The sequence below is a fragment of the Cetorhinus maximus genome, chromosome 26, assembly GCF_964194155.1.
Source record: "Cetorhinus maximus chromosome 26, sCetMax3.hap1.1, whole genome shotgun sequence".
In the NCBI taxonomy this organism is placed as follows: Eukaryota; Metazoa; Chordata; class Chondrichthyes; order Lamniformes; family Cetorhinidae; genus Cetorhinus; species Cetorhinus maximus.
Genome location: NC_135904.1, coordinates 23,521,189 through 23,547,305, shown reverse-complemented (window position 1 = coordinate 23,547,305; position 26,117 = coordinate 23,521,189). Strand labels below are relative to the sequence as shown.

The window sequence follows — 26,117 nt, the reverse complement described above, 5'->3', positions numbered from 1 at the left end:
TGAAACATTGAATGATGGCACAACATAGGAGAGGGCGGGCTCTAAGGCTTTCAAACACTGCCGCGGAAGCCACGGTGGAGGAGAATTATAGATTTATAGAATGGTTACAGCGCAGAAGACCATTCAGCCCATCATGTCCATGCCGACTCTCTGTAAGATCAGTTCAATGCTGCAATTTCTTTTTCTTCAGGTGCGTATACAATTCTTCTTTGAAAGTCACGTTTGAATCTGCCTCCACCACACCCAGGCAGTGCATTCCAGGTCCGAACCATACATAAAAACATAAGAAATAGGAACAGGAGTGGGCCATTCAGCGAGATCATGGCTGATCTACCTCAACACCATTCTCCTGCACTATCCCAGTATTCCTATTAATATGCAGAAATCTATCAATCTCAGTCTTGAATATAGTCAACAACTGAGCCTCCACAGCCTTCTGGGGCAGAGAATTCCAGATTCCCCACCCTCTGAGTGAAGTCATTCCTCTTCACCTCAGTCCTAAATGGCCTGCTGCTTATTCTAAGACTGTGTCTCCTGGTTCTAGACACCCCAGCCAGGGGACACATCCTTCCTGCATCTAACCTGTCGAGCCCTTTAAGAATTTTGTACGTTTGAATGAGATCACCTCTAAATTCTTCTAAACTCCAGAGAATAAAAGGCTCAGTCCATTTAATTGTTCCTCACAGGACAATCGCTCCACCGCAGGAATTAATTTAGTGACCCATTGCGGTGTTTAAAAAAACATTTTCCTCATGTCGCCCTTGGCTCTTTTGCTGATCTCTTTAAATCTGTGCCTTCCACCCCTCTCATGATTTTAAACATCTCTAACAAATCTCCCCTCGGCCTTCTCTAAGGAGGTGGAAAGTAAGAACCCATATCCGCAGGGGGACAGGAGGCCTTCCAGACGCAGTCAAAATGCAATGGGTTCAGATAGCCATGGAGGTCAATACCACGTGTCAAACCTCAAGGGCATGGGTGAAATGCCAAATGCCCTCACGAGTGGTCAAGGCCAGTGAAAGCACCTCTCAATGCCCATATCCTATCAGCTGCACTACATGCCTCAGACATTGCTCAAATCACCACACCCTCATCACTCAGCTACCAACAATCTTGAACAGAGTTCAAAGGTACTATTCATAGCTTCAGCTCACCCTCGTACAGTAAACCATTGCTGCAAGCCTCATAGCCACATCTCAGCAGACACTACTAGCTACCCAACCATAGCCACATCAGTTAAACAAATTGCACCAACCTTATCAGCTTCCTTCTCTCTTGCAGGACAAGGTAGTGCATAATCCAGGGAAATGGGAGCTAACTGAAGGGGAAGATGTGCCTTCCTTGGAGCAGACAATGCTGGCCATTATCAGGATGACCAGTGATGAGGCTGCAGCCAGCGGCGGGGCAAAAACCACTGAAAATGACGCTATCCTCAAACCTAATCCTCCTTCTCGCATCCCACATCTCCCTCATCCCACAATCTCTTCTGATCTACAAGCTGCAGATGGTGTAAGCACACAAGGTGAATGGCAAAGGAGACAATGGTGACATAAGGAAAAGCTTATTTTTACACGGTGAGTGGTTAGAACCTGGAATGCACTGCCTGAGTGTGTGGTGGACACGTTCAATAATGCCTTTCAAATAATCTGAAAAGCAGCTGAAGAGGAAACGTTTACAGGGATACAGGGAAATGGCGAGGGAGTTAGACTAGCTAATTCCTCTTGCAGAGAGCTGGCGCTCGACATGACAGACTGAATGGCCTCTTTCTCTGTAACCATTCTATGATTCTTACTTTCCCCTCCTCTCCACACCATACATTTACCCTTGTGCCTTTTTCCTTTCAGATACCCAAGATGTGCAACATGGACAGACAGTTGATGATAGTGGTGGTGGTGGTGGTGTTGATGAAGACACAGCACTCATTTCACAACTGCTGTCACCAGCTCAGATACTGACACTGCCCGTATCTTGAGGGGATAGATTATAGCAGAACGTGCACGTGAGGAGACACCGGGCACAAGAGTATTGCAGCCCAGTTTTGGTGCCCACTCTTTGTTTTTCTGTCATGGTGGCTCAAACACAGCAGACTGTCACAGAATGAAGGCATTAGGACAACTGAAAGGAGACCCAGGCATTAACTTTCACGGTTTGCCGTCTGTGGTCAAACACCAGCTAGATTTTGAGGTAATGGAATCACTTTCAGTTCCGATATAGGGCAAAGTAGACACGCGGCACCCACAAAACATGTGCGCAGTCAATAGCACCCTGAACCATGGGGAAGCCTGCAATCCTAGCAAAGACACATGCTCACTCTGCCTGTTTATCCCTGGCAAGACAGAATGAAATGTAGCCAGCTCTCAATGAATAGATAGACTTAACAACCTCCCTCATCCAACAGTGAGTTGTTGCACATATACCCAGCTCCAGTCTGGAAAGCAGCAGATGCATAAAAGATCATCATCACGGTCACTTTCACAGCACTGACAAGGCATTACTTGCACTGCTCTGAGTTTGTAGCTATGGTTAGAACAGGTGACACACCTTCAGTGAGGAGATCCTCATTGAAGGTCTCACACATCGTTCCACCTCAAGGTTCAGGTAGGAGAATTGCTCTCTGATTACACTGCCAGGTAAGGCCTCCTGCTGAGTGCCCTTCTCCCCCTTCCAACAGCCTGAAGTGCTCTGCTTGGCTTCGTTTCATTCTCTAAGACATGCAGCGTCCAAGCAGGAATGCCTACTACTGCACCCATGTACAGGAACAATTGGTTTGTGCAGAAGCCTTGAAATCAGTAAAAACTCCTTCAGCACCTGCCACACTAACTCCCTTACAACTTCAAACAACTGTAGGGAGCACCAAACACTTCCAGACTCTTAGTGACAGTTAGAAGAAAACCAAACAGCAATTAACCTGTAAGTACTTAATGATCTCTTTAAACAGAGCTGATGGGGACCCTTCTTGTTCAACTGTACAGCTTCAAAGGGGTGTTAGCTGGAGCCATGAGCTCCAAAATGGCGTCAAATTACACACACTATCTACCGGCTCTGCATACTTCCAGTTGCCATTTACAGCATGTGCATTAATGCCCTCACTAATGTAATATCTGCTGCAATTCATCCCACATGCATGCAGTCACGCTGCAGATGCTGTTTTGGAACTGTCAGGGCACTCGTATCCAAACAAAAAAGGGTACTAATGAACAAAATTTCATAGGACTCTCTCTCCCTGGTATGGTATTATATTTTAGATATTTCAGCGGCACACCTGACAGGCTGCTATAGGAGGCAGGCCAGCCGCTAGGAAGTTCACATGAGTGGCCTAAGAGGAACTCTGCCTCAGCTTTCCCTCCCTGTGAGGAAGTGTCTCGTCTTTGCTCTGCAGCTCCTCTTGACTTTGCAGCTTAGGTTCAGAACTTGCAACGTGGGTAACCGTGTGTGGAAAACTCATTTCCTTAATTGGTGCTGCTAAACAAAATCTAAAATGTCGAATCATCAACTAGCCAGCAAAAAAAAATGCAAGCTTCAGTAGGGTGTCCTGCCAGAGTTGCCATTTTAAATGTAGGTAGGCTGAGCTGCCGCTGCACATTCTCACCCACCCACAGTCCATCCTGCATTTTCACCAGACAATGGGGCAGATGCCATAGCCTCATTATCACATCTCCAGCTGATATGGAGAGAGCTGGAAACAGCTGGGTTGGAGCAGATGGTGGCACAACTCTTAACAAGAATAAAAACAGTATTCCTTGGAGGGATGCGGGTGCAATAAACCTTAAATGTAATTTAAAAAGACATATAATTTGTTAAGTAGCTGATGTAGCACAGCAAAGTAATACCACATAGTGGCAGGATGTGGTTTTCACGCTCAAGATCCCCTAACCTGGTGATTTTCTGATTAGTCACATTGCTACGTGGAAAACACCAAGTTGAGGTCAGGTGCTTCTTCACGGGAGGTAGAGATCACCACAAGAACAATTATCAGGTTGATATTGCTGAGAGGCTGGTGCCTGGGAGTAGGCTGTTTGCTCGCCCTCTCAAAAATCACACCTGTTATGTGGCCCAGAGACACCACGAAATAGGGAAGGAAGCAGAGGATGTCTTTTGCTGAAATAATAATAAAATCATGAAGGCTTTAGCTTCTTCTTAGCATTTACTATCTACGGCCTCTCTCTCTCTCCAACCTCTGGATAGCCACCTCGGTACTTTTCAGGCTGCCTTAGTTCAGATCCCAGATTTAGACAATTGGCTTGATTGCAACACTCAGGATTAACAAACATGAAATATAATATTCTAGAACAAAAAGTTACTCAATTGTTTTTTAAACTAAAATTATAAAATTCTGGCAGTGACCAGTCCTCCCCAGATGACACCTACATCCCCTTACCTGCCCTGATATCAATCAAAAGTGGACAGTAAAAGGGAGAAAAATCTAGCCCTGCATCTCAAAGATTACTCCCATATGCCAACAAAACCGTAGTGGATAAATATGGGAACAATGTTCCATCATTCACTTAGATCATGGATGATCTGCTCCTCGACTCTATTAATCAGCCTGTGATCAATATCCTCCACTATCTTTACCTGGCAACAATCTATCAATATCAAGTTCTGAATATTTCAATTGATCCAGCATCCACAGTATTTTTGTAAGCATTCCAGATTTCCACTAACCTCAGAAAAGTTTTTCCTGATTTCAGATGTAAATGTCCAACCTCTAATTTTAAGGTTACGCCCTCTAGTTCTGGATTCCTCCGCAAGAGAGGACATAGGGCTGAATTTTACATTTCCCCGGCAGACGTGTTTCCTGCAAGAGGGGAGGGGGCATATAATGGGGTGGGCGCCCACCCCACCACATTCCAGCGCACCCCCAAACTCACCTCCATAACACAGGGTGGGGGAGGGGGGTGGGCAGGTGGATGCCAAAATTGGGAGCCCCCCACCATATTAAAGTGAACAATTAACAGTCAATTAGGCTTGTTATCAAACCAATTGACCTTGATAATACACTGCCCATGTCATCAAATGTTTGGCGTGGGCAGCAGGATGGGACTGGGAAGCCCGATTTTTTTTTACCTCAAGTGCTTAAAGGGCAGGAATGAAGTTGGGGTGGGGGGGGTCACGCTTCAGAGGTTGCCCTTTGCCGATCGTAGGGTGAACCCTCCCTTCCTTCCTACCCACTCCCTCTCTTAAACCCACCCTCTCCCCCTCCACCCACTGCCCCTCTGTCTAGCCTAGCCAAAACCTCCCAGCCCAAGACCCCAGACTTACCTGCTTCAGGGATCCAAGGCTTTGGGGTCCTTTCTTCTCCAGCAGTCCCAGCAGCAGTCACTGACGCTTTCCTGAGGCTGGCAGGACTAATGGAGCTGCCAGCCAATCTGATTGGCTAGCAGCTCCAGAGGGTGGGACTAAGTCCAATGGTCCTCTTTCATCTGCCTCGCAATGCTTCATGGCTGTAGGTTGGCTCAGTGTGGGGTGTGTCGATTCCTTGCCAAAATGGTTTCGGCGGGGGGGGGGGGGGGGGGGGGGTGTTTGCCAGCTGCCCCACCCACCCACCCAATATTATTCAGCCCATAGTTGCTCTGCATCTACCCTATTGAATCCCTTTATCATTTAAAATACCTCACTTAGATTATTCGTTTGACTTAAACTCCAGGGAATATCAAATTTATGCATCATCATCTTAATTTATCCCTTTAAATCTGGTCATCAGCCTGGTGAATCTGCACAGGATCCTTTTTAACGCCAATGTATCTTTCCAGTACTCCAGATGGGGTCTGACCAAGGTGCTATACAACCAAAGCATCACTTCCTCATTTTTGTGTTCCAATTCCCTCGAGATAAGTGACAGCATTTCATTAGGCTTTTGATTACTTCTTGTACCTGTACATTGGTTTCTAGCCATTTGTGTAAATTGACATCTTTGCTTCTCCACAGCCCCTAATCCTCACCCTTAAGAAAATATTCTGATTTGTCTTTCTTGATTACATTAGTCAGACATGACTTACAATTCACAAATCTAAATAGGCTCTCTTCGATCAGTTCACTGTTGTCCACGTATTCAGTCACTCAGTGTCTGATGATAGATTCCAAGTAAATCATAAAATGACATACAATAGTATGAAGGATCCATTAAGTGAATTTTAGTCAAACTTGGGGATCATCACAAACCATTTTGTCAATCATCCTATCTCATAATAATTAGTGGAAATTCTAAAGCAATTTTTGGATTGCCACTTGGTGTTTTTCATCCTGACCTGGGTGAAATATAATGGCTTACAGAACATTAACATTTGAAATTGTATTTATTTACCCTACAATTACAAAGTGGCCTTTGCAACTTCCGCAGTATAAACATGACAAAAGGTGAGAGAGGGGGAAATCCTTGAACTAAGTCTTATCCTATCAGAATGGGTTTGAGAATGTTGTACTTTTTTTTGTACATCTGTATAAATCCATACAATGAAGGGAAGCAGATAAAAGGAGGGAATAAACACAACGAAATTTTCATTCCAGGGGATTGACAGGCCACCTAGGTGATCCTACTTTGGCTCCTGCAGAGAAAAAAAAGATTGATCTGAAAAGGTTACTTTGAGGTCTACACCTGAGTTCACTTATGAGGCTGGACCAGGACTCTACTGACATTTTCCACTCCTGGATTTTACATCTCAGCAAGGTGTTGAGTTGCTGTGTCTTAAGAGTTTTTGACGACACCAGTGTCAAATTAGCATGCTGGTGATGAACAACAATCAGAAGTATATCCTTTAATCATTTGTATAAATATTTTGTGCTATGCCTTATTTATTGCAGATATACGTTTTAAAAATCTGCTGTGATTGCCGTGTTTCTTAAATTGGATTCAGTTGAGACTACGTTGCCAAAAAGCAACCTTTCTTTAGGTGGGATATCCCATAAGGGAGGCATTAGGTACTGGGTAGGAGATAGGGAACTGACAGCAGGCAAATTACTGAACAAACCTCTCTCTTGACGTGACTATCCTTATGGACACTGCCCAGTCACTAATGAATTCAAGACAGAGTTGCCAATGACCACTGTACAAAAAAGAGAAGCCTTTGTGATGGGCACCACAGAAAAAGCAACAACCATCAGTATTAGGAGATATCATTAACACTTTTTAAAAAAATTCATTCATGGGATGTGGGTGTCGCTGGCTAGGCAAACATTTATTGCCCATCCCCAATTTCCCTTGAGAAGCTGGTGGTGAGTTGCCTTCTTGAACTGCTGCAATCCATGTGGTGTAGATATACCCACAGTGCTGTTAGGGAGGGAGTTCCAGGGTTTTGACCCAGCGACAGTGAAGGAATGGCAATATATTTCCAAGTCAGGATGATGTGTGGCTTGGGTGGAAACTTCCAGGTGGTGTTGTTCCCATCATCTGCTGCCCTTGTCCTTCTAAGTGGTAGCGGTTTTTGGTTTGAAGATGCTGTCTAAGGAGCCTTGATGAGTTCCTGCAGTGCATTTTGTAGATGGTACACACTGCTGCCACTGTGCATAGATGGTGGAGGGAGTGAATGTTTGTGGATGTGGTGCCAATCAAGCGGGCTGCCTTGTCCTGGATGGTGTCAAGCTTCTTGAGTGTTGTTAGAGCTGCACTCATCCAGGCAAGTGGAGAGTATTCCATCACACTCCTGACTTGTGCCTTGTAGATGGTGGACAGGTTTTCGGGGGTGCTGAGGTGGTGTGTTACACACCGCAGGATTCCTAGCTTCTGATCTGCTCTGGTAGTCACAGTATTTACATGGCGAGTCCAGTTCAGTTTCTGGTCAATGGTAACCCCCAGGATGTTGATAGTGGGGGATTCAGCAATGGTAATGCCATTGAATGTCAAGGGGCAATGGTTAGATTCTCTCTTCTTGGACACGGTCATTGCTTAGCAATTGTGTGAGATGAATGTTGCTTTCCACTTATCAGGCCAAGGTCATGAGGTTACAGATTGTGGTTGCTTACAATTCTGCAAATACACTTGGGGGAAAGGAGTAACTGAATGTTGAAAACTTCAACAATTGCAAGGCATCAGCTTGCATTCATAGAGCAGCTGCAATATAGAAGTAGTTTACAAGATGCTTCACAGAGGAAGAAAGGAACAGACACCAAGTCTATGTTGGGGGGGAGTTGAAAATGAGACTGAAGGTTAGAGAAGAGTTTTAAGGAAAATAGAAATGTTTAGGGAGAAAGTTCCAGAAACTAAGTCCAGCACAGCTGACAGCAATGAAGGAGAGAGAGGGAACAATGTAAAGAAGGACAAAATCAAGAAAGCATGGGGAGGGTTGCTAACTTTGAGTAGCTTGTAGAAATAGGACAGGGCAAGACAATGGAGGGGTTTGTAAAGATAAGGATCTTAAATTTGATGCATTTGTGTCAATGCGTATCAGTGAAGATAGGGTGATGGATGAGTAAGTCAGGCAGAAGATTTCTCGACAAGCTGGGAGCTTACAGAAAGTGGAGACCAGAATGTCCTTGAAGGAAGAATCCAGAGGTAGCAAAGATGTGGATAATAGTTTTGGCAGGGGATAAAGTAGGGGCAGAGATAGGCAACCTTGTTGATGGATACATGAACGTTGAACCCCATATCCTATGTTAAACAGGATGAAAAAGTTGCAGAGTTTGCCTCACTCTGAGATAGTAGCTGGATTGTGTGGCAAAGCAGCAGAGATGTTGGGAGGAAGTTTTGGGTCATTATATCAGACAAGCAGATATCAAATCAAGAGAAGTGGCGGTGGTAAAGCTGGGTACAATCAACATACATATGCAAGTTAACCCAGCATCCACCAATAATGCTGCATTTCGTATTTCAATGCAAGCTGTTAAGAATAGGTTTTGCACTGGATGTCACTGAAAACCATCTCCCTTTATAAGAGTCTTCTCAGGAAGTTAAATATTTGTAGAATCACTTGCTTAGAGAGGCAAATTCACACAAGAATAAGCATCTTTAAGATCTATGTTAACAAGCCACTCCCTGTAATGTTGAGTCTTGAACTTTTATCTTATGATAAAGGAGTACAGAGTCCTAAGGACAGCAATGAGCTGAATTCTCCGACACTTGCAAAGAAGTACAAACTAGTAAAAGTCAAACTCTGGGTTTTCCAAGTGTAACTTTTGATTTAACCTCCAAGGAGCAATAATCTCTGCACCTCATGGGATTAGCTTTCCCTTGTCCACAAACTGGCATGGAATGTTCCAAACATACAGGCAAGTCATGAGCTAGAAGTGCCTCCCCTTCACCACTATGTGGTACACAAGGAGGGCTGCCTTTTCCCACTTATCTGCCCACTGCAATTCTTATTTGTAAATGGATGTTGGACGCATGAGAAAGAATTACATTGTTGGCTCTGTTGGGAAAACTATGTGGCTTGGCCATGCAAGGTAGACTGGCAATTTAGTGTTGTACTGAACAAAGTCCTGAATTTTTGGGGTTGCTACACTTTGGATGAGAAGTTTAATTAAAGTTTTGCTTCCTGGTTAGATGGACCTTACAAATTTCCTTAACAAGAGTGTGGAATTCTCTAGTTTCTTGAACACCATCCCTCCCTCAAATCAACACTATCAAAAAAGAAAAGAGTAATTGGTCAATCATCTCACTGCTATTTTGGTGCTTTGAGTGAGTGTGAAATGGCTGTTGTATGTATCTACATTGTTTTGGCAGGGATCATTTTTAGGAATGTTTGGTTTGTGGATGCATAGCATAGGCTCCTCTTCTTCTGGTCCTCAAGGAGGTCAGTAAGTACACAAATCATACGTTCCAAAAACTACTTTTGATGAACAAAATGTAAGCAACTTTATTACAGATAATGCTCCAATCCCCATTGTCCCACCCCCTTCAGCCCAAAGGTCGAGGTTGGTGCCAGAACAATGTAGTTTTAAACATAAGTATAACACTTTCATACTTTCTCCACGTGGATCTTAATTGTTTGTGGTTAGAGATAAAACTAATAAAACGCAAGTAAAAAACATTAGGAAATAATCAATATACCAAAACTAAATATAAATAAGTGGCTTATGCTTGGTAAGATATTCTGACAAGTGCAAGAAAAATCAGGGTTTTTGTCTCAAAAATTCAGAAGCATTTTGTCTTTTAAGGAAACACCCAATTGTGTTACCTTTGAGTAATCATCCCAAACTGTGCTCATGTGTGCAATTTAAATTATGGAAATTTTAAATGGTAGTGGATCGGTCAATCAGGGATGTCAGCTTACTTGGCTGAAATGATTGAGGCGGGACTGCTTCTTGAGTTTTTTTTTGCTCAAAATGTTTTTGTTTTATAAATTATGTTTAGTTATCTCATAGGTGTACTAGATTAAACCATCCTAGGGCCTTTACCATTCATCTTCCTTGCCCTTTAATCTGGCACCTGGCAGTAGAATTGTTATTATACTGTATCTGGATCGGTAAAAGAGTCACAAATAAAGGGTAGAGAGGATGGTTGGGGGGGGGACAAAGAGGTGGAGCTTGTTAAACTAAGGGTTCGCTTGCAAATCTTTTTTAAAGATGTAAAAAAAAGTGGGGCTCGAAAGTTTATTCAGATGAATGACAGGGCATAGGATTGCACCAAACATTCGTCATAACAAGTTTCCATTCCCAGCCTAACCCTGTTAGGAGGCAGGGCAGTGAGGAAGAAGGATTTCACAAATAAACAGAAAGAGGAAATCGCCACAAGCTACTGTTATTCACTTCTACTATTCCCAAACTAACATAGTCAGAGGCTAGAAGTGTGCCAGCTGGTCATCCCTTCGGCAGAGCAAAGGTCAAAGTACAAAAGGATTTAGATAAAGGGACAAAAATAAACAAACTTAAAAAACTGAGACAAGAACAGTTTTTTTAAATTAAAAACCAATACCCTCAGGAAGGAAGAGGACACAGTGGAATTACAGTGCAGATAGTTTAAAAATAAGATGCATCACTCTTTTAATTGGAATGTACTACACCAAATGCTTATTTTCATTCATCTAAATGACAGGGAGAACACTAGAATAATAACTACTGAGGAATAAACCTTCTATGCATCATTTCCATTAATTTTAGAGGATTCTTACTATTGAACTGGCGTGGCCAGCATGTTTATCTTTCATGTATTTTTAGAAACTAGTAGCAGTAGATTGCACTGACACAGGCAAATATGGTTTATTGGCCAGATTTTAAAGGAGTAGCTATGCCACTATAAAAGTTATGTAGCCCTCAGAAACTCTTTCTAAATGGATAGCTCAATGACATGCTTCATGTTGTGAAGCATTGTGTTGTTCTTTGCATGCGATACATAATGGAGTGGAAAACAAAAGTAGAAGGCAGAGGAAACAAGGGCTAGCAACAAATAGGGCCATAGTACAAAAAAAGGTGTGTAAAAATGTTAAAAAGATAAGTCTAAAGGCACTGTATCTGAATGCATGGAGCATTCGCAATAAGGTAGACGAATTGACAGCACAAATAGATGTAAATAGGTATGATATGATCGCGATTATGGGGACATGACTGAAGACGACCGGGGCTGGGAACTGGATATCCAAGGGTATTTGATATTTAGGAAGGACAGGAAAAAAGGAAAAGGAGATGGGGTGGCATTGTTAGCTAAGGATGAAATCAGTGTAATAGTGAGAAAGGATATTGGCTCAGAAGATCTAGATGTAAAATCAGTCTGGGTGGAGCTAAGAAACAACAAGGGGCGGAAAACATAAGTAGGAGTTGTCTCCAGTAGTGGTAAGGTAGGGGACAGCATTAAACAGGAAATTAAAGATGCATGTAACAAGGATGCTACAGTAATCATGGATGACTTTAATGTACATATACACTGGGAAAATCAAATTAGCAATAATACCATGGCAGATTAATTCCTAGAATGTGTATGGGACGGTTTTTAGGCCAGTACATTGAGGAACCAACTAGGAAACAGGCTATGCTAGATTTGGTATTGTGTAATGAGAAGGCACCAATTAATAATCTTGTTGTGCAGGTCCTTTAGGGAAGAGTGACCATAACATGATCGTATTCTTCATTAGGATGGAGAAGTGAAGTAGTCCAGTCTGAAACTAGGGTCCTAAGTCTAAACAAAGGAAACTGTGAAGGTACGAGGGGTGAGTTGGCTATGACAGATTGGGGAAGTTCATTGAAAGGCACGACAGTGAATAGGCAATGGCGAATATTTAATGAACAAAGGCATGCATTGCAACAGTTATACATTCCCTTCTGGCTCAAAAACAATGGGGAAAGCAGCTCAACCAAAGCTAACAAAACAAATTAAGGATAACATTAGATCCAAAGAGGAGTCATATAAAGTTGCTAGAAAAAATAGTAAGCCCGAGGATTGGGAGCAGTTTAGAATTCATAAAAGGAGGACCAGGGGATTGATTAAGAGGAGAAAAATAATGTGTGCGAGTAAACTTGCAAGGAACATAAAAGCGGACTATAAAAGCTTCCATAAGTATGTAAAAAGAAAAAGATTAGTGAAGACAATCGTAGGTCCCTTACAGCCCAAAACAGGAGAATTTATAATAGAGAACAAGGAAATGGCAGAGAAATTAAACAGCTACTTTAGTTCTGTCTTCATGGAAGAAGGTACAAATAACTTCCCAGAAATGCTAGGGAACCAAGGGTCTAGGAAGCATAAGGAATTGAAGGAAATTAATATTAGTAAAAAAGAAAATAGTGCTGGGGAAATGAAATGGGACTGAAAGCCGATAAATCCCCAGGGCCTGATTATCTACATCCCAGGGTCCTAAAGGAAGTGGCCATGGAAATGGTGGATGTGTTGGTTGTCATCTTCCAAAATTCTATAGATGCTGAAACAGTCTCAGTAGATTGGAGGGTGGAAAATGTAACTCCACTATTTAAAAAAAAAAAGAGGGAGGGAGAAAACAAGGAATTACAGACTGGTTAGCCTAACATCAGTAGTAGGGAAAATGCTACAGTCTATTATGAAGGATGTGATAACAGGTAACTTAGAAAATATCAATGGGATTAGACAAAGTCAACATGGATTTATGAAAGCGAAATAATGTTTGACAAACCTACTGGAGTTTTTTTTTTGAGGACACAACTAGTAGAATAGATAAGGCAGAACTAGTGGATGTGGTATATTTGGATTTTCAGAAAGCAATAGTCCTACATAAGAGAAAAAAAACAAAACAAAAACAGAATTACCTGGAAAAACTCAGCAAGTCTGGCAGCATCGGCGGAGAAGAAATCAGTCAACGTTTCGAGCCTCCATGGCCCTTTGGCAGTTCTGCCGAAGGGCCATGAAGGCTCGAAACGTTGACTGATTTCTTCTCCGCCGATGCTGCCAGACTTGCTGAGTTTTTCCAGGTAATTCTGTTTTTGTTTTGTTTTGGATTTCCAGCATCCGCAGTAGCTTTTAGCTTTTTGTTTTTGTCCTACATAAGAGGTTGGTCTGCAAAATTAAAGCATATGGGATTGGGGTAATATATTGGCATGGATTGAGAATTGGTTAGCAGACAGGAAACAGAGAGTAGGAATAAATGAGTATTTTTCAGAGTGGCAGGTGGATCAGTGCTTGGGCCCCAGCTATTCACAATATATTTGGATGAGGGAATCAAATGTAATATTTCCAAGATTACCGACGACACAAAACTATGTGGGAGTGTAAGAGGCAAGGAGGATGTAAAGAGACTTCAAAAGGCGATTTAGACAAGTTCAGTGAGTGAGCAAATACATTGCAGATGTAGTATAACGTGGATAAGTGTGAAGTTATCCATTTTGGTAGGAAAACAGAATGGCAGAGTATTATTTAAATAGTGATAGATTGGGAAATGTTGATGTACAAAGGGACCTTTGTATACCAGGTGCAGCAAGCAGTTAGGAAGGCAAATGTTAAGTTGGCCTTCACTGTAAGAGGATTTGAGTACAGGAGCAAGGGTGTCTTACTGCAGCTGTGCAGAGCCCTGGTGAGACTACATCAGGAGTATTGTGTGCAGTTTTGGTCTCCTTACCCAAGAAAGGATATACTTGCCATAGAGAGAGTGCAGTGAAGGTTCACCAGACTGATTCATCTGGCAGGGTGGGATGACAGGATTGTCGTATGAGGAGAGATTAGGCCAGTATTCACTGGAGTTTAGGAGAATAAGAGGGGATCTCATTGAAACATAAAATTCTGACAGGGCTGGACAGACAGGATGCAGGGATGATGTTTCCTCTGGCTGGGGGCTCAAGGACAAGAGGTCACAGTCTCAGGTTATGGGGTAAGGCCATTTAGGATTGAGATGAGGAGAAATTTCTTCACTCAGGAAGGTGGTGAACCTGTGGAATTCTCTACCATAGAAGGCTCTGGAGGCCTAGTCACTGAATATATGAGGAATATGAGGAAACAGATAGATTTCTAGACAGTAAAGGTATCAAGGGGTATGAGAGCAGGAGTATGGCGTTGAGACAGAGGATCAGCCACAATCATATTGAATAGTGGAGCAGGCTCAAAGGGCCAAATGACCTACTCCTGCTCCTATTTTCTATGATGGATGAAAATGTCATACATTACATCCAGAATTCCACATAACAGCAACCCTCCTCCTTTGCAAGATCAGTTCATCAAAAATCAGCCTTACAAAAGAATCTGGACATTTGGTAATTCCTTCAATTGGTGCTTGAGGTTTCTAGTACCAATGGATCTTGATCATTATCAGTTTTGAAAGTATGCCAATTTCTGCTATTCCTTATGGAGCTGCTTACTGATAATCCAGCAACATGGCCTCCTTAGAGAGGGCTCCCACGGAACCCCAGACATAAAGGTAATCCCTTGTATAAGGGAGATCATTTGAAAATAAGTGAAGCATAGTTCCTCTCCATATTTTCGTTTTTTACGACATTCAGTATAATAATATTACTCAAGAGTAGGACTATATCCTCTCACCAATACTCAAATAGCCATGCAAGAGCGTCTAGTCATTATGGCCAAGTTCCCAATCCATGAGCGCATATTTAATCTGGAATCCTTCCTTTGTGTTGTCTACTTCCTCTCTTTAATCTTGTTTGTCAACTACTGATACTCACAGATTTGTGATATATCAGATATCCATCAACCTATTTGAATGCACAATACATCTTCCACGTCTCTAGAAGGCATTTCCTTGTCATTTACATTAATTGAAGAAAAGATTCTGTAACATAGGCTGACGGTCCCAGCGCTCTGGAATTCAAACATATTTGTGTTCCAAACAGTGCTGGAATGTTAAAATAACTGTACATGCAACTTTAAAAAAAAATACATGTATGTATATAAAATCAGGAATCATGATTTTGTTCAGTGTTTGCCTAACTTCCCTTATGTTCGGGGAAGGCGAGTGCGGAACTACACTGCAAGCCTGTAACGGGCAGATTGAGGCACGTCAGCTTATGGGCAACCAGAATAAAATAGCCTCAAGCTCCAGCTGTAATATTTATATTGGCTCCAGGGACAACTGTGCCACCTTGTTTACCTTGCAGTACTGCTGTTGAAAATCGGGCTGCTATCAGGGGTAGCACTATAAAATAAAAAACCTTAAAAAAAAAGACCTCAGCTCTTATTCAAGAAGACTGAACAAAAATGAATGGTTTATTGGTATTTTAACCCACTGGCAGCTAATAAAACCACTTCAAAAAGCAAAATTTAAACAAATTACCGAAGAATTATCGGGACCTCACATAATAAAACGGGTTAAATCAAAACAGGGTGGCACCTACCTCAACAATATCCGAGTTGGTTCTGCTTTCGTGGGGTTCATTATACTCTGTGTACTTGAGCAAAACTTTGTCCATGTCAGTACTAGCATACTGAAACAATTTGTTTGAACTGTTGAATATTATCAAAGCAATCTCACAGTCACACAGTACACTCAGTTCATAGGCTTTCTTCATTAATCCAAATTTTCTCTTTGTGAACGTCACCTGCATTGGACAAAACAACAGAATACAGAAAACCATTATGCCTAATCTTGAAATCTGAAGGATTTAAACAGCACAACCTTACAATGGCAGTGTGAATTCCTGGAGATGGCAATAATGATTTTAAAATCGTATTCTATATTGTCAGTTTTGCTAAAAGGAGAAAGACAAACAAACACAATGCAAAAACATAAGAAATTTAATAATAAATAATTATTCATCCCAAAACCTCTTCCCTAGGTTGATGAGATCTCAATTTGTACTTCTTACCATATCTACTTATTGTCTCTTTCTCCAAAATGCATCTGGTCATCATTTAAATCCATCTATAGTATTTGAATATTTGATATCTCCATTAAGTTGTGAGAGAAAGGTTTTATCTAGATTAACCTATTTACCCACCCGCCACTACCTAATATCCAGTATCTAATTTCTATTATCACTAGATCAAATTTATCAATTTCCATAATAATTGTGAAAAGTTCCTGCCACTTGGGCCATATTGAAGTAACCCTTTTGAAATGAAAGAAAAGTGATTTTGAAAGAAATAAAGTTGTAAAAATGTTACTTAGGATAGTCATTTCATCCCATTCACATAGATCAAAAATAGAAATTTAGTCACAATGCTCTGTGACATTCGACTGATTGATATAGCGGGAGCTGACTTAAAAAGAAAGGTCCAAGGCCTGACTCCTGGTGTGCACTAAGTTTCAGTCAAGGCTATGGACAAGAAAAATTCGGGAAATTCCTACTTCTAATTGCTATCCAATGACTGGTCCTGGAAATGTCTATGTGTTATCGTCAGCTGAGGATAGCCTTGGCTTCACACACGGTAACTTCCTAGGTCAAGCGGCTTGACAACGTTCACTGAGGGCAGGTCACACAGGATGGCTGGGCAACTTGGTGGAAAGTGACCCCAGCAATGACCAAACAACTTCAGGAAACAAAATTAACAGAAATAAAAAAGGGAGAAACAAAAACAGCAACTGGCTTCCATCCCAAAATCTAACACAATCACAGTTTATCAAGGTTCCTGGATTGTGGCCAATTTGAATAAAATTTCATTTCTTCATTTTGAAATTTCAGTGGCCAAGTCAGATTTAAATTGGGATTTCTGCAGGAGTTTATATACACATCTATTCCACTGCCTTTTGGGGAGCTCATTAGAAGGCAAATTACAATGGACCTCAGAAAATGAATATTATTATTTAATGAATGATCCAAAAGGTGACAACACTTCATTTCCAGAAAAGTTAAGGGTGCACAAGACTCCTATTATTCTACCATTACACTCAAGTCATGAGAAACAGAATTAATGTTTTGCTTCCATGCACAAAACGTTGAAAATAATGCATAAGGAAATCAAATGAGGAAAAAAACCTACAAAAAGAAAATCATTTTTATGGTTTTAAACATTGTATTAAGTAGCCTTATAATGTCTTAACCATCTTCTTTAATCCCTCTTCCCTACCTTTACCTCCAATAAGTGCTAAGATTAAGATCATCTCACCTGCCTCTCCCACTTTCCTCCTAACTTGCAGGGCTAAATTTACCTCCCTCCCGAGCTCTGAACTGACACATATTTCTAGTTACTCTTGTCTCTCTGCTCATGCTCTCTCCAAGCTCATCTTGTCCATGAGATCCAAAATGGCTCTTGTCAAAGTCACAGATTACATCCTATGTGACAGTAACCAAGGAAAACTATCCCTTCTCTTCCCAAGAAGGACAAAACCACAAGGACCACCTGGCATCAACCTAGGCACCGGAAACGACAACTGCACACCCATCCCTATCGGCCTTGCAAAGTCCTCCTTAGGAACATCTGGGGGCTTGTGCCAAAATTGGGAGAGCTGTCCCACAGACTAGTCAAGCAACAGCCTGACGTAGTCATACTCACGGAATTATTCCTTACAGACAATGTCCCAGACACCATCATCACCACCCCTGAGTATGGCCTGACCCACCAACCAGACAGAGCCACCACATGTGGTACACAGTACAGGAGTCTGCTGGACCCCATGAATTCTCATGGCATCAGGTCAAACATGGACAAGGCAACCATGGGCAAGGAAGCCTCCTGCTGATTACCACCTACCGTCCCCCCTCAGCTGATGAATTAGTGCTCCTCCATGTTGAACACCACTTGCAGGAAGCACTAAGGGTGGCAAGGGTGCAGAATGTACTCTGAGTGGGGGACTTTAATGTCCATCATCAAGAATGACTCAGTAGCACCATTACTGACAGAGCTGGCTAAGTCATAAATGACATAGCTGCTAAACTGGGTCTTCAGCTGGTGGTGAGGGAACCAACAAGAGGGAAAACCCTACTTCATCCTCACCAATTTACCTGTCACAGATGCATCTGTCCATGACAGTATTGGTAGGAGTGATCACCACAGTCCTTGTGAAGACGAAGTCCCGTTTTCACGTTGAGGATACCCTCCATCGTGTTGCGTGGCACTAATAACGTGCTAAATGGGACAGATTTCAAACAGATCTAGCAACTCAAAACTGGGCATCTGTGAGGCATGGTGGGCCATCAGCAGCAGCAGTGTTGGACTCAACCACAATCTGACCTCATGGCCCAGCATATCCCCCACTCTGCCATTACCATCAAGCTGGGAGATCAACACAGAACAGAACTACTTGCATTCCAAACAACAGAAGTAGCATGTGATAAACGGAGCTAAGCTCTACATCCACATCCAGTTGTGAATGGTGCTGGACAATTAAACTAATTGGAGGAGGAGGCTCCACAAACATCCCCATCCTCAATGAGGGGGAGCCCAGAATGACAGTGCAAAAGACAAGACTGAAGCATTTGCAGCTTTCTTCAGTCAGAAGTGCCAAGTGGATGATCCATCTCGACCTCCTCCTGACGTCCTCAGCATCGGAGATGCCGGTCTTTAGCCAATTCAATTCACTCCACACGATATCAAAAAAGGGCTGAAGGCACTGGATACAGCAAAGTCAATGGATCCTGACAACATTGCGGCAACAGTACTGAAAACTTGTGCTCCAGAGCTAACCATGTCCCTAGCCAAGTTATTCCAGTACAGTTACAACACTGGCATCTACCCGGCAATGTGAAAAATTGCCCAGGTATGTCCTGCCCACTAAAAGCAGGGCAAATCCAACCTAGCCAATTACCGCTCCATCAATCTACTCTCAATCATCAGCAGAGTGATGAACAGTGGCGTTGTTGACAGTGCTATCAAGTGGCACTTAATCAGCAATAGCCTGCTCACTGATGTTCAGTTTGGCTTCAGCCAGCTGTGGCTCAGTTCATAGCATCCTCGCCTTTGAATCAGAGGGTTGTGGGTTCATGTCCCACTCCCGGAAACCAAGAACTGTGATTGTACTCGAAAGAGTTGCAATCTGTGACTGTTGATAACTCGAAAGAGTTTCAGCCAGGGCCACTCAGCTCCTGATCCCATTACAGCCTCGGGTCGAAACATGGACAAAAGAGCTGAAATGCAGAGGTGAGGTGCAGTGACTGCCCTTGACATCAAGGCAGAAATTGACGAGTATGGTATTAAGGAGCCCCAGCAAAACTAAAGTCAATTGGAATCAGGGGAAAAACTCTCCACTGGTTGGAGTCATACCTAGCACAAAGGAAGACCATTAAGGTTGTTGGAGGTCAATCATCTCAGTCCCAGGGCATCGCTGTAGGAGTTCCTCAGGGTAGTGTCATAGGCCGAACCATCTTAAGCCGTTTCATCAATGACCTTCCCTCCATCGTAAGAACAGAATTGGGGATGTTCACAGGTGATTGCAGCAACATTTGCGACTCCTCAAATACTGAAACAATCTGTGTCCATATGCAGCAAGACCTGACAATATTCAGGCCTGGGCTGATAAGTGGCAAGTATCATTCGTGCTACATAAGTGCCAGGCAATGACTATCTCCAAGAAGAGAGAAACTAACCATCTCTCCATGACATTCAATGGCATTACCATTGCAGAATCCCCCACTATCAACATCCTGGGGGTTATCATTGACCAGAAATTGAACTGGTCCAGCCATATAAATACTGTGCCTCCAAGGATGGGCCAGAGACTGGGAATTTTGTAGGAGTAACTCATCTCCTGACTCCACAAAGCCTGTCCACCATCTACAAGGCACAAGTCAGGCATGTGATGGAATATTCTCTACTTGCCTGGATGAGTGCAGCTCTTATAACACACAAGCTTGACATCATCACGGACAAAGCAGTCTGCTTTTGGCACTCCATCCACCACCTGAACATTCATTCCCTCCATCGTGGACACACAGTGGCAGCAGTGTATACCATCCACAAGATGCACTGCAGGAACTCACCAAGGCTTCAACAGCACCTTCCAAACACACGACTTCTACCACCTAGGCAGGGCAGCAGATGCATGGAAACACCACCATCTGCAAGATCCCCCCAAGCCACTCACCATCCTGACTTGGAACTATATCGCCGTTCCTTCACTGTCACCTGGTCAAAGTCCTGAAACTCCCCTCCTAACAGCACTGTGGGTGTTCCAACAAAACATGAATTGCAGGGTTCAAGAGGGCAGCTCACCACCACCTTCTCAAGGACAATTAGGGATGGGCAATAAATGTTGGCCTAGCCAGCAACACCCACATCCCATGAACAAATAAAAAACGAGTTTAAGTGGGAGACACATTAAGCAGTAGAAGAGCCATACTAAACCCAGTATATGGAGTTATGGTCTCAGTATGATCAAGTTCTAGATTCATTCAGTTATAGTACTTTAAAAATAACTGGACACCATTATCATTCTACCCCACCCAAAAAAAAAGATATCCAAGCTAGTCCTTCAAGTAGTATTTAGTATTTAAATTTAGTATTTATTTTTATTTGCAGTTGAAATTATTAATAAGCCTGAGTAACACTATTCCCAAAACATATAAACCAGAACATAAGGCTCCCACTTGTTTTGTTCAATTACTACTCCATAATCCATTTTTCAGAAAAAAAATTGCTTGTTCTGGAAACCAGATAATTTTAATTTGATGTCATTCTACTCCACATATTGCAGATTTTACACATTAGCCAGGCTTCTGCTCGTTAAGCACTTCAGGCAATTCTGAATCCATTTCTTACCATTTTGTTTTTCTTTCCTATTTGTGGCAAGGGGTTTGACAGCTTGAGTTGTTTTGAACTATCCATATTAGGTCAATTGATTTCCCAATGGGAATTTTCCAATGGAAGAGGAGAAAAAAAAATGGAGGTATGCCAGGCATGTCGGAGACAGAATGGGAGAACATTCCAACCCAAATTTACAAGCAGAGGCACAGCTGGCTAGCAGTCAACATTTTGAACTGAACACAGGCTCTAGGTCAGCAGATACCCAAACGCAGAGCTGCATCATTTGCTACACGGCCCTAGAGATGGCACTGCCAGAGAACACAAAAGTCGGCGGCACCCCTTAAGTCCTTTTCCTCTTTCCCATCCATACTGCATGTTCTGTCCTGTAGAGATTGTGTCCTGCAATGAAAAGCAGGGCTACCATCTCCATTACTGTATCATCCTGTGCCACTGCCAATCTGGAGTTGGGAGCGATATTCCACTGCATCACAGGGAGGTATACTCAGTTTATTGTCTCCACATTTACTGTGTTTACCATCAGGTCCTGTCAGGCAATTTTTTTTTCAACACAAAGAAATTTTGAAAAGGTTGACATTCATTCAAAATATTAACAACTTTTGCCATTGCTGCCAACATAGTTATCCCCTTACATGACCACTTGTCTTTTAAGAAACTACAGTTCTTTAAATTTATTAATCAGCCCTTTAAAACTGCTTACACACAATACTCTGTTGAGGTCACAACATCAGAGCCAATATGAACTCTGAGCTTCCCAATGCTATGTAAAGGGAAGCAAATGTCAGTTATCAGCAGGGTCAGCACACTAATGGTTGGGCGCAGAAAAGCTGATCAGAAAATCTACCCTTATGTACCTTCTCTGTTTAAAGTAAACAAGGCAGCAAGGGGATGGGAGAGCAATGGGGATGAGAGGCACTTGCTTTATTTACAACTGGTAACCGGGCCAAAACACAGTTCAACTCAGCTTCCAGCAGCCAGTTCTACAGTGACATCAAGGATATTGACAAAAACGTGCCTGCTCTTGCACAAAGTGAATACCATGTATGTACAATGAAACCCAATAGTGATAAAACATTTATTACAATCATTTATTTTTGTTTTGCATAGCATGGCAGGGTACTGGATCAGATTATGGAAGATCACAACTGTGTAGAATTAAACCTAAATGAAGGCTTAAAAATGATCTTCAGTGATTAGTTGGTGGAATGTGTTGATATACTGACATTTCACAGCTGGGACATGAGTGGAATCCTTCACAGCAATGATGGATTGCTCTGAGACTCAATCAAAATCACAGTAGCATATTGCTACATATGTTTGCAGGCCACAGGTGGCTGCCATTTGGTTTATCTTCTTTGTACTGGCACTTTGCAAAAAAACAATCTAAAACTAACCACACTGCCCTGCTTTCCCCTTAGTATTGCGGGTTTGCCACCTGTTAAAACTACCCATAACACGGTTAAAAAAAAGATAGTCTCAGAGGTTGTAAAAATGGTTGTTCCTAGAGGGACAAATTCCACTGCCACTGTAAAGTTTGTGCTGTTCTATTGGTCCAGAAAAATCACTGGTTGCTCAAAACAGAAACATTTTTCTACAGTTTTGAAATATCACAAAACACTCAACTATTAAAACTTGATCACATTACAATTAAATGTCTAAATTAGTCAGTTGGCATTCATTCTTGATTTATAGTACTTGAAATCCTGCTGAAGGCCAAAGTTTTTGTGACCATTATCCTGGATTGATCTATAAATAGAAGATTGTAGGTATTTCAGTATATCTTTACAAATGGCCTCAAAGGCCACCTCAGTGACATCAGAATCCAGAACCCCTAAACAGAATCCCAGTGACAACAATCAAACTTAATTCCTCATAATAGACAAGTTTCATTATACGTAACTTTAGCATCTCTGTGAGGCAGTTATCATTTGGTTTTGATACCACATGAAGTATAACTGTCAAGTTAATTTAAAGGGTGCTTCATCCAAATAGAGGCACCTCAGATACTACAGTACACCACCAGTATTGTACCAAAGTGTCAGGGTGAAAATGGGCTTGAACCCAAGACATTTGGATTCAGAGGCAATAGAGAGCCATTTCCAACTGAAGGAGTATGATTACACTAGAAGCAGCAGAGATCTACAAGAAAAGAAATAAAATAAATAACCTAGCCCATTGAGCAAGAAGCAGGCATGTTGGAGTAGCTGCCATCTGAATGTTGTCTCCATTGATTTCAATTGAGGGTAAAATTGGGCAGAGTGTAAAGTGGGCGACTGACTTGAACCCATTCATTTCCCACCTGCTAGGTTAGGTTAAAATTATACACAGAATGTATCAAGAAGCTGCTCCTTATTTCAACAAGGAAATAGAAATCTACTTTAGCAAGTATATGCTTGCAATAAATTTTAATTTCTGAATTTTAAAACGTCCATCACACAGGCACCTTGCAATAGATTGCAGGCACAGGAAAATAAAAAAAAATGTGGTAAAAGAATTCTAATTTATTCCAACCTTGTTGCAGTAAAGGAATAAAAAATAATGACATATTGTTTTACACCATTTTTATGCTGTGTTCCATTCCTTAGTATGCAAATCTATGTTGGCCCAGAGTGGAGTAACCTTATAGGCTAGCTCTTGGTGTTCAGCTCCCAAGGGCACCTTTCTGTTACCGCACACACAGCCTTACACGCACGTGTGTGTATCAGTTATAAACAATTTCAAAAAAAATTTCATATATATACATATGTATATATATATATATATATATATATATGAATGGATGCCAGAAAGAACTGGCTGTATGCAGAGGGAAATGAATATTTGAATAGCTCATTTGAAATTGGGGCCAACTCAGGATCCAGAATTGAACACATCGACATAAATAATTAGACAGCATAATTTAGCAATCCTCATCCTAACTCCAGGTGGTAATATTAATGGGCTGACGACAATTTCACCCAGTCACACGTCAATAGTACAAATCACATTTAATTTCAAGCATTAAAATATCAGTAGGAAAGATCTCCTGTGGTTGCAACGTGTAGTGACTTCACAGGCATGAACCCTCGAATGATTTAAAAGCCAGATATGCCTGCATATAGTGATCTAGCCCCATTTGCAAATTTTGTCTTTTCCATTATTAAAAAAGCAGCTATGAAGACTACTCAATATGATGTTCTGAAGCATCCTGGAGCTTAATCTCAATGGTCATTATATAATGAGTAATGGATAACCTATACCCCCAACCAAATAGAGCAAATGGCATAAAATTTCTCCACAGATGCTACTTGACCTGTAGAGTATTTCCAGCATTTTGTGTTTATACTATAGTAAAATAGTAGTTGAGTCAAAGTAAGTCTCAGAAGTTACATGAGTTTGAAAGTGCAACAAAACTCATTCCTCAAATTTCCACAATCCATTTTCTTACCTGCCTGTTACGTTCATCCATAATCCTCGTAATCTGAATCTTTTTCCGCCCCATCTTCAACTTCCTCTCTCCAAGAAATCAGTGTGCAATCCTAGCCTTCTCAGTGTTTAATGTTCTAGTGCATGGTACAAGACTTATCTTCTTAGCTTTCTTCTTGTAGATCTGGTCAGCTTAGCTCCTCTGTCAAAGCCTAGAGAGAGTAAAAAAAAATAGAATGCATAAATTAAAAATATTATTATGGGAACCTTCTTTCTTGCAGGCTTACAACTTAAAAACATTTTTTTTTAAGAAACAATAGACAAAATCAAACCTAAATTGAAGAACCTCAAAGGCAGAGCAATTATATGTACTATAAAAAAGGGATTCAATTGGATGCTGCTTCGATAAGGAAACACAAATACGCAGGAAGACCTAGAAAATAATTGTGGTGGCTTACATTACAACAGAGATTAATGCACGATTTGATAAAGGTATGTAAAATTAGGAAGGGATGGAGTAGGTGGAAACACATTCCTTCTAGTGATTGAGGAGAATAGAACAAGGGGACACTGGAAAATATGATTAAGTGTGAGATTTAGGGCAGAGAGCAGAAGAAACATCATTATTTTTCACGTAGGGTTGTGAGACCATAAAACACAACTAGTGTTAGGAACTGAAACAGAGCTTGTGTCAACATTTGAAATATTAGATAGTTGGTTAACTGGTAGGGAATATAAGAATACGGGGACAAGCTGCATGTTGCTTTTTGTAAACAGTACTGTTGATTCTGATGGAATACAGCAAGAAATTTTTCTGTGCAAGAATTTTCTCTGATTGTTAACAACATTCCATCAAGGAGCAGATAAAGACTGTGTGGAACATTGAAATCTCTGGTGGCAAGCAGCAACAAGCTTTCATCGAGATTCCCAACTATTTTACCAGTGTTCCAAGCATCAGTTTACCTCAGTATTTCTCAAACAGGATCATCAAGCCAAACAGCTAAATGATTGGGACTGAACAAGTTTTTCATTTTTTTTTAAATCAACGAGAGGCGAGTGGGCTACAATGAAATTAATCTTTCGTGTTGAGAAGTTATTGATTTAGCTTTCACAGCACTGAAGTCATTTTTTTCAATCTACAGTCCAATTCCTAATCTATAAATGGTTATATCAGCTTGATTCTCACTGATCTTTCAAATGAGAAGTTACATATTCATTACAGCAGATATTAGGGTAAATGACCAAAAGCTTGCATAAAGTGACACATTTAAAGAGACAACTTTAGAGTACAGAGAGGTAGCAAGGCGGAGAGGTTTAGGAGGGAATTTCAGACCTCCGGGCCGAAGTAACTGATGACACGGCCACCAATGATGGAATATTTAAAATCAGGAACACACGCGAGGCCAGAATTGGAAGAGCACAGAAATCTTGAAGGCTTGTGGGGCTGGGAGAGGCTATAAAAATAGGGAGGAGCAAGGCCATGGAGGAACTTCAAAATAAGGATGAGCATTTTAAAGTTTAGCTGTTGCCATAATGGGAGCCAAAATAGGTCAGCAAGCACAAGGGTGATTAGTAAACAGGACTTGGTGCGAGTTAGGATAGAACAATAGAAGTTTGGATCAATTCGTGGGACTGTCTGGAGAACACTAGAATACGTAAACCTAGGGCAGAATTTAATCTGGGCGACAGGGTCTCACCTGCTGGCCGCGGAGCTGGCGAGAGCCCCATATCGCCTCCTTTACGG

The 26,117-nt window shown here is 41.7% G+C and overlaps 1 protein-coding gene across 23 annotated transcripts in view; it reads right to left on the bottom strand.

Moving 5' to 3' along the window:
• The window catches only part of mef2aa (myocyte enhancer factor 2aa), a 218,775-nt gene that overhangs the window by 106,931 nt on the left and 85,727 nt on the right, over positions 1-26,117 (bottom strand). For 16 of the 23 annotated variants that reach the window (XM_078530375.1, XM_078530374.1, XM_078530397.1 and 13 more), the window contains exons 3-4: positions 24,396-24,575; positions 15,667-15,870 (exon numbers count right to left, since the gene is read on the bottom strand). In XM_078530375.1, coding sequence (XP_078386501.1) covers positions 15,667-15,870; positions 24,396-24,449 — 258 coding nt within the window. In that variant the 5' untranslated portion in view covers positions 24,450-24,575. Of the gene's footprint in view, positions 1-15,666; positions 15,871-24,395; positions 24,586-26,117 lie in introns of all 23 variants that reach the window. The other 7 variants (XM_078530377.1, XM_078530383.1, XM_078530388.1 and 4 more) reach the window with 1 other exon arrangement.